The sequence below is a fragment of the Crinia signifera genome, chromosome 1, assembly GCF_055691185.1.
Source record: "Crinia signifera chromosome 1, ASM5569118v1, whole genome shotgun sequence".
Lineage (NCBI taxonomy): Eukaryota > Metazoa > Chordata > Amphibia > Anura > Myobatrachidae > Crinia > Crinia signifera.
Window position 1 is genome coordinate 59,735,205 of NC_139217.1, and position 15,814 is coordinate 59,751,018.

Genomic DNA, 15,814 nt, shown 5'->3' on the forward strand with positions numbered 1-15,814 from the left:
GTTTTTTTACTTTATGCGTTCGTTAAAAACTTTACAAAGTTACAGAACACACATTCACATGAAATTAGTGGTGCGCTTTGTATGAAATATTTCTATGCATACACTTTAAACTGTATGCAGTAATAAAATCACGCATCTACATGACAACTGAGGCTTCTACTGACATTTTTCAAATAAACGTATCAGTACCTGTGTTCCGTAAATATATTTATCCAACATTTTGCCACCTATCGTCTGTCCACCGATGTCCCACACTTGTAGAGTAACATTTAAATTTCCTGTACAAATAACAAAACAGAAAGTCAATGTAATTTTGTGAAGAGTTTATATTTACAGCACAACATAAATCTGTATTTTACAAAAACACAAGGAAGGAAGTGTGTGACATTCCTGAAACTTTTTTTGTTTTAAGAATAATTGAAGATTGTCTGTCTGCTACAGACCATTTGTACCAAACATAGGGGAAAATCATCCTGCTTCATTTCTTTTTAAACCAACGGTTTTACCTCTTTCTCATTATTCATGATAGAGAACAAGGACTGTAAGGAGTTACAGTATTATAAGGAATTGTGGGGTAGAAGTATGAAGCGGTGATAAGGGAGGAGAAGGGACCCAGAGGAAAAGTGGCCCATGGCAACCAATCAGCAGTGAAGTAACATCTATCAATTTGCATAATATAAAATTATACAGAGCAGCTGATTGGTTGCCATGGCCACGTCACCTCGCTTATCAATGCTTCATACATCTTACTCCTGTGGATGTCCAGAAATGAGTGGAGTATCTACAGTTAGAGGAGACAATGGCCAGTATTCAATGTTCCCGATTCACTGGTTTTTTTTTTTGTTTTTTTTCGGCGAATCAGGCTGTTTTCACTCCTTGCAGTAAATCTTTTTCACTAAAAATCTGATTCACCCTATTCAATGTTCGCCGAAAGCGAACAGTGAATGCCAGCCAGTTCTCCGTTTCATGCTTGCTGCAATTTGCTGGTGTATTTCAATGGGGTTTTCACTGGGATTCGCCGAGAGTGTATTCAATGCTAGGATGGAGAACTGCTTTTAGCATGATTTTCGCCATGATTCACCATTTTGCATTCGACATCTTTTTCAGGTGAACTGGAAAGTGATCTTTTAAAATAAAGGGTTTTTGTTTTGTTTTTTGGTGTAAAAAAAAAAAAATCAGATTTTTTTTCTGTGAATGGCATGCTATTTTTATTCATGTGCTTGCAGCACATGAATATATATTTAATTGAAATTTTTTATTTTTTTTGTGTTTTTTTTTTTTTTACACATTTGCCAGCAGGGGGCCGGGAGCCGCACATTAAATATTCATATATTCACTTCACACTGGTCCCGGCTTAATACAAGCGGGACCAGTGAAGCAGTTCCCTACCCCTGTCCCCTGCCAGCTCTCCGGGGGGGGGCAGCTTCTGCTGCCTGTGTCCCCGGAAGCCCTCCTCCCCCACAAATTCTGGGGCAGGCAGAGAGGCTTACATCTCCCTGCCTGTCGCCGTCCCCCAGCTCCATGCTGCATTCACCGCAGGGGTTACAATTCGCCGTCAGGTCCAGCGAGCTCCTGCGGCATTGAATAGGGTGACAGGGGGGGGCTGGCAGTGGATGCTGCTGCCCTGCGAATGTGCAGTGAATCCTAAACAGGATACGCTGCACATGGAGAAAAACTGCATTGAATACTCCAGTATAGGGTAAATGTATGAAGCTAGGAGAAGTGGTATCTATCACCCACAAAGATCGTTCTGTGCAAGGTGATAATGCACCAGCCAATCCGCTCCAATATGTAAATTGACTGTTAGGGGCTGTTTGGCTGGTGCATTATCACCTTGTGCATGGGTGGACATTGTAAGGTACTGTTGGAAACCCCCCCCCCCCCCCAAAAAAAAAAATCACATTTACTGAAAGCTAATGTTTATGGATTTTACCAATATACCTGAAATTCCGTTCATCAATTCATTATAATCATTTGACTGTATATCATTTTATTCCAAAATATAAACTTCTTCCACTATGTAAGGCACTATGGCAGATACAAAAATAAAATTAAAACCCCACCTGAACTGCAATAGGCGAGACACCTCTGGATAAAGGGTGAAACATACTGTACCATAAAATACAAAAACCATTCAGCCTGAAGGTGGTCTACCCTATTAGCATCTAATTATAGAAAGGTGGTTTGCAGCACTGGGAAAACATATCTGGTTTAGGTTTCAGGCTGTTTATAAGCATACGGAGGCGGTCTTTCCAATTGCTGGAATTCCATGTGTTCCAAGCTTTAAACTTGGGATTTAAAATACAAAAATATACATGAGACCTTTACAATGAACACAATTAAGGCTTACGGTAAAAGCTACATGAGCAGTGACCAAATAAATGCACAGCAAATATGTGAGAACTCCCTACCCTGTAATTGACATAAGAAAACAAAAAACACACAAACACCCCCCCCCCCCGGCTGGCTTTCTAGGAGGCATGCGTGAGATCTCCCTATTCTCGCGAGGTCTCCAGCACAGCCCGAAACCAGCAGCAGGTATCCCAGCAGTGGGGATAGGACAACGCTAGCCCTGAGCTGGCGACGCGGCCAGGGTGATTTAACACCTTGAAGGCTGTTAATACAATCGGCCCGGGCCACTAATTACTGGGGGAAATTGCAGGGGATAGCCCCACGAAGTGTTACTCAGCAGGCTGTCCCTAGCGCATGTTGGGTGTGCTTATAGTACCTATAAAAAAAATGTAAACCGCCCCCCCAGTTAACAAGCGTTAAGTGCACAAATGCATACATCTGCCCCAAGGTTAGGTCTTTTATATATTTTAAGAAGGCTTACTATAGATCATTACCATTCAAAACACAAGTATACAACACTTGGCGCTGGAAAGGGCAGCTTGAAACCACCAGGAGTTATCTTTCTGGTGTAAACAGATAATATACAAAAATATGGATGGTTTCAGCGCCCAACGGTTAGGTTATACGGCAAAATGGATGCAATATCTCTTACTTGTACGTATCCTTTATGTAATCCAAGACACAAAATTTTCTCAACCAGTTTTCTCCATGCGGGAAGTATATATAGAATAAAGAAAAAAATATATATACACTGTGAAGTCCAATTTTTTACAGTCTTAAAAGTTAATGGGGGATCCCAAGGTGTCTACCCCTGATAATTTTCCCTCCTTCCCTTATGGTGTCTGTCCCAATTATTTCTTAATGGTTCACCACGTGTCGACACAAAGTGGAGTATGCGTACATGTATGCTTACATGTGAATAACTGGGAGTAAACACATCAAGGTTTCTTTAGGAAATTCCTGGGTTCCCTTCTACGGTTATAATTTTTCTCCGTGGTGGATGTACATATGAAAAAAACAATTCAATTCAATTCAACTGCGTCCATTGTTTTTGGTAAGAATATTTATTAATTTATCCCTGACGCAGTTAGCATTTGTGTCACATGCAGGGTGTTCAGTATTTTTGTTTATGTCTACATTTTAACACTATGTCACTTGTCCGCACTAGTTATTCTAAAAGTTTGTTGCAGTGATTTTAATGTTGCACTTTTGTATCTGCATATCTATATGCTCTTATTGATTCACTTCGCGTGTATAGTGACACAGGAATTTTATATATGTAAAGCCTTGTAGATGGTTTGCATTACAATTCATTCACGTATTCTGCCTCATGCATATTTAAATTTTCTTTACAGCAATGTGTATGTCCCGCCCTCCTCCCTCGCTGCTACCCGGCTGCGTGGATAGCAGTGACGTCATCTGACTGAGCCTGTAGACCCGACGGCCGGCGTGGACAGCGCGGGAGCTGGAAAGGTATTTAAACTTTGATTGTATCACAAATTTTTGTCTTCTGCACCTTGATAAAAGAGCCGCACCGGCTCAGAAACGTTGGTGACTTTAACCAGAGTCCTGGTCTTATTTGTTTGCTGAGTGCCGCCGCTCCCCTCCTACCCTGTATCTACTCAGCTGGCATCCTGCTGGCTGATACGGAAGGCACCAGGAATTAGCTGCACATTGTCGCTTAAGCCATTAGACGGAGTGCCACTACATCCAATTGCTACATTTGAACTCCGGAGGTTTCCGTTTGTTCTAGTGGGCACCCGCGGCTACCTGTCATTTATCATACCTTTTCTGCACAGAAGTTCCACATACACCGGTGTGAGTACATCCACATCCACCACCTGCTGCACCTGCTGTCGGCCATTGTTGACATGGAGCCGTCAGAAACTACATTTGCAGCCAGCCTAGCAGCTACAGCTCAGTCTCGGGTAGAGCTGACACCTGGGGCGGTGTTCAGCTTCTCAGATACAGACTATGAGAAGTTACTGTTCGAAGAGAATACAGAGGCAAGTAACGCGGCTGTTGAAAATATTCACCTGTACCACGAATTATTACATTTGAAGAGGAAAGAAACTGATTTTTACTACCACGGACTGACTCTGTCGGATTACATTAGAGATAAAAAAATCCCTCGCGGATTCTGCATCAAAAATGTGCCGACATTGGGGAGATACAGTATACCCTTTTGTAAAACCTGGACTTCCATCCTCAATAAATGTTCCTTTGACCTCATGCTGGCCGTGATTGAGGAGGTTAGGAAGGAACTTACCACCATCCGGTCCAAAATTGCTGAGGTCGAGGCTACACATTTACCGACACTGAGGGCTGACACCAGTGCAGGTTGGATGGAAAAACTAACCGCTCAAGTTGAAAAATACAAAAAAGAGCTTGTGGCATACAAAAAGAATAAAAAAGAAAGGGTTAACACTGATTACGAGAAACATCTGGTATACCCCTGGCTTACAGGTGGCGACAGCACATTTCGCCCCTTCAAGAAAAGGCCATTCAACCGATTTAATCGAAATGTCCGTGACACAGAATCCTCCAGAGACGATGGTTCCTCAGCCAGCGATGTTGAGGGCGCACAGCGAGTCCCAGGTCGGGCCCCTTTAGGGGTTCGGACCCGCCACCAGTTGGCACAAGGAAACGCCCCTACACCCGTCGGGGGGGCCAAAATAAAAGGAGGCAACACACGGACCAAAACAACCCAGAAAAAGAAGTAGAATCTATCTTCAATTTATCATCTCGACAGCTCACGCCTACAGAGATCCAGGTATTGGGCAAAGGGTTGAATTTTATTCCCACGTGCAAAGCTGACCCGTTCCAGATTAAAATTGAACAATATAAATTAAATCGGCAGCTTAAGCTCAAGGAATATTTTCAGAATAAAGAAGAAGGTCCAGCCCCTCCTATTCATTTTCCTATCAAAATTCGGAAGAGGTCGAAATTCGATCCATTGTCCTCAAATGCCTCTATCCGCACGTTTGGCCGACGCATTGAACAAGAGACCGCCAAGGTCCTATCAAAAAGAAATACCACCCATTCCAATTTTTCATCTATGGAATGGAATGCCCTCAAATCTCTGAGTAGGGACACATCCATTACTTTTCGTCCGGCAGACAAAGGAGGTGGCCTAGTGGTGCAAGACACCACAGACTACCTCAAAGAGATTGCTCGGCAGCTATCGGACGAAGCTGTTTACCGTTTACTTCCCATTAATCCTTCCAAGGAATATAAATTGGAACTTGACAAGATCCTTCAATCTGCAGTACAGGATGGAATTATTGACAACATTACTCGGGAGACTCTTTCCACTCCGTTCCCGATAGTGCCGCTTTTGTATACCATCCCGAAAATCCACAAGGATAGTAGGAATCCCCCGGGCAGACCTATCATCTCGGCCCGGGGGTCCCTCAATCAGGTGGTGTCCATTTATTTGGATTACTTCCTACAGCCCTGTGTTCAGGGGGAGCGCTCGTATCTAAAGGACACAAATGCTCTTTTAACAAAATTGTTGGAGTTGGGCCAAATACCAGCTGGGTGCCTGTTGTGTACCATAGACGTCGCGAGTCTCTACACGTGTATTCCACATAGTGGGGGACTCACGGCGGTGCGGACACTCATTTCGGGCAACCCGCTTTATAAAGGCCCTGACATTGAGTTTTTTCTAACATTGTTGAAATTGACTCTTGAGCGTAACTTCTTTATGTCCAATAACAGGTATTATTTACAATTGTGCAGGTGTGCGATGGGGTCCTCAGTGGCCCCGTCGCTAGCAAACAGTTATATGTTCCAGGTGGAACAACAGTTATTCTTCAACCACCCAGAGGTCAGCAGACATCTTGTCCTATACACTAGGTACATAGATGACCTGCTGATCTTCTGGGATGGTCCTAAACAAATGTTTGAGGAATTGATTGCCGCACACAATGTGTCCAGCTCACCTGTAAAATTTACCTACACGGCCAGCCAGGAGAGTGTTAACTTTCTGGATGTGAAAATCCAAGTAACTGATGGAGTCATTTCCACCTCCCTATATAGTAAGGCTACCGACAGGAACAACCTGTTATTGGCAACCAGCCATCATCCCATCCCCCTGAAAAAAGGACTCCCGCAATCCCAAATGCTACGGGTGCGACGCATTGTAAGCAGCCCTGTAGAACTTGAGTCATCATTAACCACCATGGTGGATAAATTTGCGGCCAGGACATATGACAGGGATGCGTTAGAAAAATCTAAACTTGCGGTTAGCCGATTACCTAGAGAGGAGGTGATTAAACAGTCCCGTGCTAAAACCACTGATGACAAATTCATCTGGGTAAATTCATTTCATGCTTACAGCCCCGCCATTAACAGCGTAGCCAAATCCCAGTGGCCCATTGTCAACACAGACCCCCTGTTACCATCATTACATAATAAAAAATTGATGTGCGCCTACACCAGAGGTAAAAATTTAAAAAATTACTTGGTGAAAAATGATGTAGTCACATCAACACAAACCATGTCAACCTTTCTGGGAGTACCGAAGGTGGGGTGTTTCAAATGCACAGGCTGCACAACGTGCAGCTTTATGATGGCTGGAGACACATTCCATCACCCATTCTCGGGAAAACCCATTAAGATTAGACAGAGAGTGACCTGTTCATCAAATCACATGGTATACCTCATTAGCTGCCCGTGTTGTCGACATTATGTCGGCAAAACCACACGGGCATTTAAAGAAAGAGCAGCAGCACACAGGTCTGCGATAAAAAGCGCCATCAAAACAGGGACTAGCGAGCAACCTGTGGCTCGCCACTTTGCCACGGCTAGACACCCGCTTTCATCCCTGCGACATCGGATAATTGAACAAATTCCTATACCAAAGCGTGGGGGAGATCGGGGTTTGGCTCTTTGCCAAGCTGAAAGCAGGTGGATTTACCGCCTAGAAACTTTGGCCCCAAAAGGGCTTAATGAGCACGCTGGTTATTCTTATTTTCTATGAAATTAATATCATCATAATATAGCCTTTAAATAATAGGTGTGCATAGCCATCTACCTTGGTGTCAACACATGCAGAGTCGACACTGGCAATGTTCATCAACATTCTGCTAGATACATGTATCAAATTGTATGGGGGGGATTATATGTGGTCCCCAGAGTGATACATAGTGTTAGGTTGTGCTAACAGTTCTGTTTTTAATAAGTATGAATTTTCAATTTAAAAAATGGACTGCGTCCATTGTTTTTGGTAAGAATATTTATTAATTTATCCCTGACGCAGTTAGCATTTGTGTCACATGCAGGGTGTTCAGTATTTTTGTTTATGTCTACATTTTAACACTATGTCACTTGTCCGCACTAGTTATTCTAAAAGTTTGTTGCAGTGATTTTAATGTTGCACTTTTGTATCTGCATATCTATATGCTCTTATTGATTCACTTCGCGTGTATAGTGACACAGGAATTTTATATATGTAAAGCCTTGTAGATGGTTTGCATTACAATTCATTCACGTATTCTGCCTCATGCATATTTAAATTTTCTTTACAGCAATGTGTATGTCCCGCCCTCCTCCCTCGCTGCTACCCGGCTGCGTGGATAGCAGTGACGTCATCTGACTGAGCCTGTAGACCCGACGGCCGGCGTGGACAGCGCGGGAGCTGGAAAGGTATTTAAACTTTGATTGTATCACAAATTTTTGTCTTCTGCACCTTGATAAAAGAGCCGCACCGGCTCAGAAACGTTGGTGACTTTAACCAGAGTCCTGGTCTTATTTGTTTGCTGAGTGCCGCCGCTCCCCTCCTACCCTGTATCTACTCAGCTGGCATCCTGCTGGCTGATACGGAAGGCACCAGGAATTAGCTGCACATTGTCGCTTAAGCCATTAGACGGAGTGCCACTACATCCAATTGCTATATATATAATATATATATATATATATATATATATATATATATATATATATATATATATATATATATATATATATATATATATATATATAGATTTCTCTCAAAATTTATAAAAAATAGCTTTTTGAGAAAAAAATAATTATATAATTTTATTAAAACATACTGCAGTGTTGTATATCTTGTGAAAGACCTTACAAAAAGGAGCCCAACTTTCTACATGAAATTTATAGTTAAAAAAAATTTCAGCTTTAAAGGCAAATCCAGTAACTTAAAAACTAGTGTATATTTCAGCCTAAAATTTGGGGGTTTTCTTTACACTCACTGCAGCATTTATTATATCAGATTTCATCGCAATCTAAAATGGTCAGTTTGAAACCGGTTTTGATTTGGTGTGGAATAATCAGTTTACGTAAAAATACAAATAAGAATAACTCTAGAACTAAATTTAAATTAGTCGATTTAACATAACATTTATTATTTATGTGTCAGGGAATCTCTAGAACAATCATATTATGAAGCTACTGAATTCTTTATGATGGTGTTTAAAATAAGTAATTACAAAAATGTATTGTTACCAATGACATGACAAATGTAAATCTCTTCAGATTTCCCTTGAACTCTTCCAGGAATCCGATCTGAACCTGGGTGAAACTTTCATATTTTGGTCAGATCGCGCCGAGACTCAGATCAGATTTGCCCTTTTTTCTTCATATTGGTCTACCAGATCCATCTGAATCTGAAGAAAACAGGCTAAATCTGACTAGTGGATGGGGGCCTTAAGTCACAGTACAGTACTGCTTGCCACGTGCACAACATTACAATGTTGCTGGATTTCCATTCCTCCTGACCGGAAAACAAATATCTGCATGTACATTGAAAAACGTCCTTAAGTTTTCCAACTTCTTCAAATGTCTTCTCGCCTATTGCAATGTATTGGTGCGTGCGCCCTATGTTTAATGTGCTCTGCATCAGTTTATTAACATGTTACACTATAATGGCTGATAGGTGTTTATGAGCATTGAAAACAGCAATAAAAAAGCAAATCAAATGCTCAACAAGTAAATACATTTCAGGCTCTCTTCTATGTGAAAGTTTTTTAAACACATTATAAGAAAATTCTGTTTACTTATGTTGGCCAATTAGAATGGGAATTTGAAATCATTCACAGTATTTTTCCTTTATGGTCAAACAAGCAAACAAAATATGACCCGCTCTCCATTGTGCATTAGAAGTTAACAAGCAGGAATCAAAGTTATTATTTTTGCACATGATGTCCCTCCTCTCGTAAATCCGGGTTGCCTCCTTTTTCCAATGAACCCTGTAAAACCTGGGAAGTCCCAGCAAAACCTGTGAACGTCATTTAAAATGGTTACATCAGCAGCCAGCACCTTGGAAGGATCAATCAGCAGCTTTTGGATTTAATGGTGTATAAAATCTAGAGGATTCTACCCGCTAATAACCGGGGAAAAAATGGCAGGTCACCTAGACCCAGGATTTTATTTCTTGTAGCCATTTCCACTGTACAGATTCCTGAGTATACCCGGCAATTACCAGATTTTTTTGGGGCAATGGAGAATGGCTTTAGTCCAAAAACCAAGTGGATGGACCTATAATCAAGTTTGACATATACATTTCTGCCCATTGCAGGTCCATGCACTCGGCCAAAAGGCCATATCACACATTGGGGCAGATGTATTAAGAGATAAATGCAAGGGTGATAAGGAGAGATAAACGTCCAGCCAATCACATGCTAACTGCCATGTTACAGGCTGTGTTTGAAAAAAGTCAGTAAGGAGCTGATTGGTTGGACGTTTATCTCTCTTTGTCACCCTTGCATTTATCTCTTGTTAAAGCTTAATACATCTGCCCCATTGTTGGATAGAGTCTTTAATATTTCCGTTACAAAGCTGCACAAACATTTGTAACAATTTACAAATTCTATCGACGGTAGTTAAGAAAAAATATTTCTTCTAAAAAAGAAAAAAAAATCCTTACTTTGGGGTACTGTTGTGATACAATGTAAATATATTTCTATTGAAATTTGTTCCACAATTTTGTTTCACTCTTCATCAGCATAGCCTGCTTCCCTGATGCACAGTATCGCTTCAGAATATAAAGCAGTGCAGGATGGGAGCATTCATGTGGGCATAAATCACATTTTAGAAAACCACAAACACACAAAGTCATATCTTTCACCTAGAGATTTGATACATTGAAGGGGAGGAGATTGCACTGGCAGAGCCTGGTATCAGTGTCTTCACCTAATAGACGGACACACGCCTGACAGGAGGACGGTTTCTTACAGGTAATTGTCCCCTGGTATACAATACACGCTGGTCAGAAAAAGGATTGGAAACTATTCAGCAAATCACAAGTCACTGCCAAAGTTCCTGGATCCATAATGTGTATAGTAAGTGACTCAGTGGGGCTGACACATTATATGAAATTGCTTCAGCTATTACTTATCTGCATTCGAACCGCAGAAGAAAAAAAAAATCTACATTTTATTTTTGAAAGGAAAAGAGGGAGGTTTGTATTTTTGTTACACATGGGGTAAACGTGGAGCATACGCTGCCATTTTCCCAATAGGCCTAAGTTTTCATATGCCAAGGTTTTCTCCTGGGGTAAACGAGACACATGCACTTCAGCTTTACCCTGATGCCTTCTCTACAGCTCCCCCCCTACGCTATAGTTCCCCCCCCCCTCCCAGCAACCTACGCTACAGCCACACACCCGACGCCTACGATACAGTACCCCCCAACCCAACCAAAATTACTATTATTTTTTTTTACAATAATACAGGACTCGGTACTTGTGTATTATCACGACGCCCACGTTTTCCATCGTAGGGCATTGTACAACCAAATTGGACGCAATTGGACCCGATTTTCCATTGTATAGGCACCCAGATGCCTGATTCCTATGTTAAATGCCCCCCCCCCAGACCCGATTTTTGATTGTACACCCACCCTGATGGGTAATGACTATGTTAAATGCCCCCCCACTGTTAACGCCACCCCACTATCAACGCCAACCCGAAGCGTGGCGAGCGCAGCGAGCCCACGACGGGCGGTATGCGTCCTCCAATCCTTTTCATACCCCCACTATCCACTTCTGCGTGGAGTTGACTTTATATAGTGTGGCGAGCGCAGCGAGCTACCGAGCCCGAAGCGTGGCGAGCGGACGACTTCACATATATTCCGCGTCCGCTCGCCACACTATATAAAATCAACTCCACGCCGACGTGGATAGTGGGGGTATGAAAAGGTCGGAGGACGTGTACCACCGCCCCTCGCCACGCTTCGGGTTGGCGTTGATAGTGGGGTGGCGTTAACAATGGGGGGCCATTTAACATACTCATTACCCATCAGGGTGGGTATACAATTAAAAATCGGGTCTGGGGGGGGCATTTAACATGGGAATAAGCCCAAATCGGGCATGATCGCGTCGCATCGCATGCCATTATAATGGAATGTGATGCGATGCGACACGATATTAAAATTGTATACTCAGCCCGGGGAAAGGCTCAAATCGGGTCCCATTGCTTGCCATCGCATACCTTAATTAGTGGTATGCGATGCGTGATAATACACAAGTACCCAGGACTCCTCTTTTTATATACACTTCATTCTAGCACTAGTTAACTACATCGGAATTGCTCATATAACCAACATAAGGATTACATTAGACCTGGGGTAGCCAACCCTAGTCCTCGAGAGCTACCAACAGTGCATGTTTTGCAGGTCTCCTCACAGAATCACAAGTGAGCTAATTAGCTCCATCTGTGTATCTTTTAAAATGTGTCAGTGATTAATAAATGCAGCTAGCTGTGCAGCAGCTAGGTTGTCTGGAAAATGTGAACTGTTGGTAGCTCTCGAGGGCTAGGGTTGGCTACCACTGCATTAGACAGTCATCTTAGGATAATGAAGCTGAAAATGTTTGACCAAATAAACAGTAATAATATAAATGGATACTTAATAATAGTATTCAAAAAGAAAAACAAGTCTGAAGTTGCAAATGTGGACGAGGCACGTCTGATTATTGGTATGAAGCATGAAATTCAGTCAGTAAACTCATAAAATTACGCTAGGTTCTTTGGTTAACCCAAAATTTAAGTACTGCATGGCCAAAATGTAAGTGAAAACACGCGCCTGCCCACTTCTAGCGTGATGGGCTTAAAATATCCCCTACACAGTAGAAACCTTTTTCTGGCTTATGCCCACAAACTTCCTGGAGGTATTTTGTCTGTGAACCTAACAAATCCCTTTTTGCAAATCCTGATTCAGTGGTCCACCGTATGAGGCTATAAAATGTGCACAGTGAATGCATCTAGACTACACAGAACGCTGGGTTACAAGCATTCCAGGATAGGCCGGTATTTACCGTGAAACCCTCTCAGAAAACATTTACTGTATGCGATTTGGGCTAAGCACAATTAACGCCTTCAGTGTCATCTCCTCTGCAAAGCGGTGCAAGACCCGGCTCATGGTATAGTAAAAAAAGTCAGCGGGTTCCAAAACTTACACTATGTAATTAATGTATAGGTTAAGACGAAACAAAAATAAAACTTCTTGGGTGGCCCGTGGAGATCAAAATACAACCTACAAACGCCCTAAAATTGCAATCACACAAAACAAATATACAATAACCAGAGACCTTACACAATATACATCTACTGCTCTTTTTGCTCTAGTGATGTAAGCAAATAATTGTACAACTGTTTTACTATTATTTGTTAAACAATCTAAAAAGCAATTTAGCTATGGAGCTTCAAACTATAAATGTATACAACCATACTGCATAAAAAAAATTTTTTTTTAAATAATCTACACTACACACAAGAACATTTTACACGTTGCACCGAGCCTAGACATATATAAAAATAAACAGGTTATAAAAATATTGGGATGTCATATGGATTTGGTGGTATACTAGTAGAAATGTTGATTATAGAATATATATATTTGCTATTTATATTAATAATGTTATCCTTTATTCTTAATAACTAATGGTAATGGTACACACACTGTAAAAGTTGACAGTCTTTCATTTGCACCAATTCCCTGAAAGTTAGGCAACCAAAGCAAAACAAACGTAAAGGGAACCATCTATAGGTGAAGAGAAATGTTAAATACCACTTGGTATCTGTAGTGAGGGGATAAAGAGTCTGGCGAGACTCTGATCAAGACGACCCTCAATGTTCAAAGCTGGGTTGCTTCCTGTAGATAGATTAAGGTCATTAACATTTAGGGGTACATTTACGAAGATGGGAGTTCAACTGCCGATGGGTTCCATCTATTACCTTCTAGAGGGGCTAAATAAATTATCACTCGGACTATCTATATGTCTTAAGATTATTTGAAATTTTTTATAAGCTTTAATGCCCAAAAAGTACTTTGATAAGAAGACTCAACAGCTTTTTAAATCGGTAAGAAATTAGTAGCCTTCTACTTCCCTTCCACAAAGACTGAGGCGTTCTAGAAAATTATATGCTAAAACATGTGGAGTCCCCTTCCTTACATATATGGTGTAAACAGTGTACTATGATGCCCTTCTACAGATCCTAGCCGATGTGCACACCCATGCAGTGTACAGTAACATACATGATAGTGTATCTTCTTCATAACCAGGCTGCTTTTGGGGGACCAGGTCAAGCCCTCTGATTTCACAAATGGATGGCTCAAAATCAGCACTCTAACAAATATAGGCTGCACTGCATTGATCTGATTGGATAGATGTTGTTCCACCTCACCCACTATAAAACTGAGGACACCCTACTTAGACATCTGGAAATTAAATTAAAAATGGTTCTTAGATACTGACCCAGGTTACAATATAATTGAGGCACTGGTGTTTTCATTCTTATAAATTAAGGTAGGTACACATCAATACCCCTTTCACATTGCAAAGCCGTCTCCAACTCGGGTCTAGCGATTACGCATTCAATGTCAGCAAGCTCGACAGCCGTGCCCCTGTCCCGTTCTCACTTTGCTCGACTTGAGCTCGGCGTTCGGGATTCAATGTCGCAGCCGCCGAGCAGCGTCAAAGGGGCGTGGCCGCGAGTTGAGGGCGGAAATAGACGAGCTCCGGCCGGATGCTTGCCTATTTCCGGCAGAACGAGCCCGACAGCTTGAGATGTCGAGCTCGTTCTGCCGAGAACCCCTGTTCAATGCTGTCGGGGAAGACAGCATTGAATAGGGCCCCGCAGCCATCTCCCCCATCGGGAGATGGCTGCGGTAGCACGACCAACATTGACTACCCCTCTAAACCCGGGTTGCCAATTATACAGTGGGTGACCTGGGTTTAACCGATCTTATAACCCGAGTCAAATTGCAGGGTTGGTTCAACCGGGTTATAAGCTGTGGTGCTTTTACGGGGCACCTTGTCCCGGGTCCATACCTCACTAACCCTTCAATAACCTGGGTACAAGGTGAGATGTGAAAGTGGTATGATGATCTTTCCTACAATATATTGTTCTGACGAGGTCTGGACGACATATTGTACATATTGTACCTCACTAAATCGTCTCATTGTATGTGCTGCACATCCAGTGGGACAAATCCACAGCCGATGTGGGTGCAGTTACATGAAGCATGTACATTAAACCGGCATACAGCGGATTGTGCAGTATGTATGGGGATGCAATGTATTGTTACATCCCATTGCATCAACGCTGGGTCTCCATAGCTGTACAACCTCGCACTAAACAAATAAGCTTCAACATCAAAGATGGTTTCCTATTTATAGAGCATATACGCAGCAAATGTGCAATTTATTACATTTTCGTTTTGGTTGTCTTCCTGGTATATCAGCTATTTGCCTAATATCAGGACTGAGAAAGTGTTTGAGCAAAAAGTCTGACCCCATCACCAGCCATCATGGGTCACCTCTAATCTAGGGGTAGATGTATGAAGCAGCGATAAGGGAGAAGTGAGCCAAAGGAGAAGTGGCACATGGCAACCAATCAGCTGCTCTGTATAATGTTATATTATGCAAATTACAGATGTTACTTCAGTACTGATTGGTTGGCATGGACCACTTCTCCGTTGGCTCACTCCACCCCCCTTATCACCGCTTCATAAATCTATCCCCTAATGTCGCCAAAACTTCAGACAACAAGCTAATAAGATGTAATGGAGAATGAGCTGCAGGCAGATAGTTCTATATAGTCTAACACCCCTTCCTGCACAAAAGCTTTGCACAGGATAATGATTTTGCTGTGCGCGGTCTGAAAATGTCTGCAAGGCCTCAAAGCCTTTTTTCCGGCAACATAAGGGTTAACTAGCGTCAGCAAATCACCTTTTTTTCCACGCAATGTACTGCAACGAGCATCTAAATGGCTCCTTTGCACCATGAACTAAAACATCTTGAATGCTTAAACTGTATTTTTATGAGTGTCTTGGGACACTAAATTTTAGTGGTCTATTAAATGCCAGCAATTTCATGCTGCCTTGCATAAAACAGCATTCACATATTAGGACTCAGTGGTTACATAGCTATATTATAACTTTTTAACACGTATGAGATTAGTCATTTCCATTAAAAACATTATGCTTTGTTTCGTATAAA

The 15,814-nt window shown here is 42.0% G+C and overlaps 1 protein-coding gene across 2 annotated transcripts in view; it reads right to left on the reverse strand.

The window, feature by feature from the left end:
• The window catches only part of RAB28 (RAB28, member RAS oncogene family), a 111,723-nt gene that overhangs the window by 74,674 nt on the left and 21,235 nt on the right, over positions 1-15,814 (reverse strand). For both annotated transcript variants that reach the window (XM_083158280.1, XM_083158276.1), the window contains exon 3: positions 190-278. In XM_083158280.1, coding sequence (XP_083014406.1) covers positions 190-278 — 89 coding nt within the window. The remainder of the gene's footprint in view (positions 1-189; positions 279-15,814) is intronic.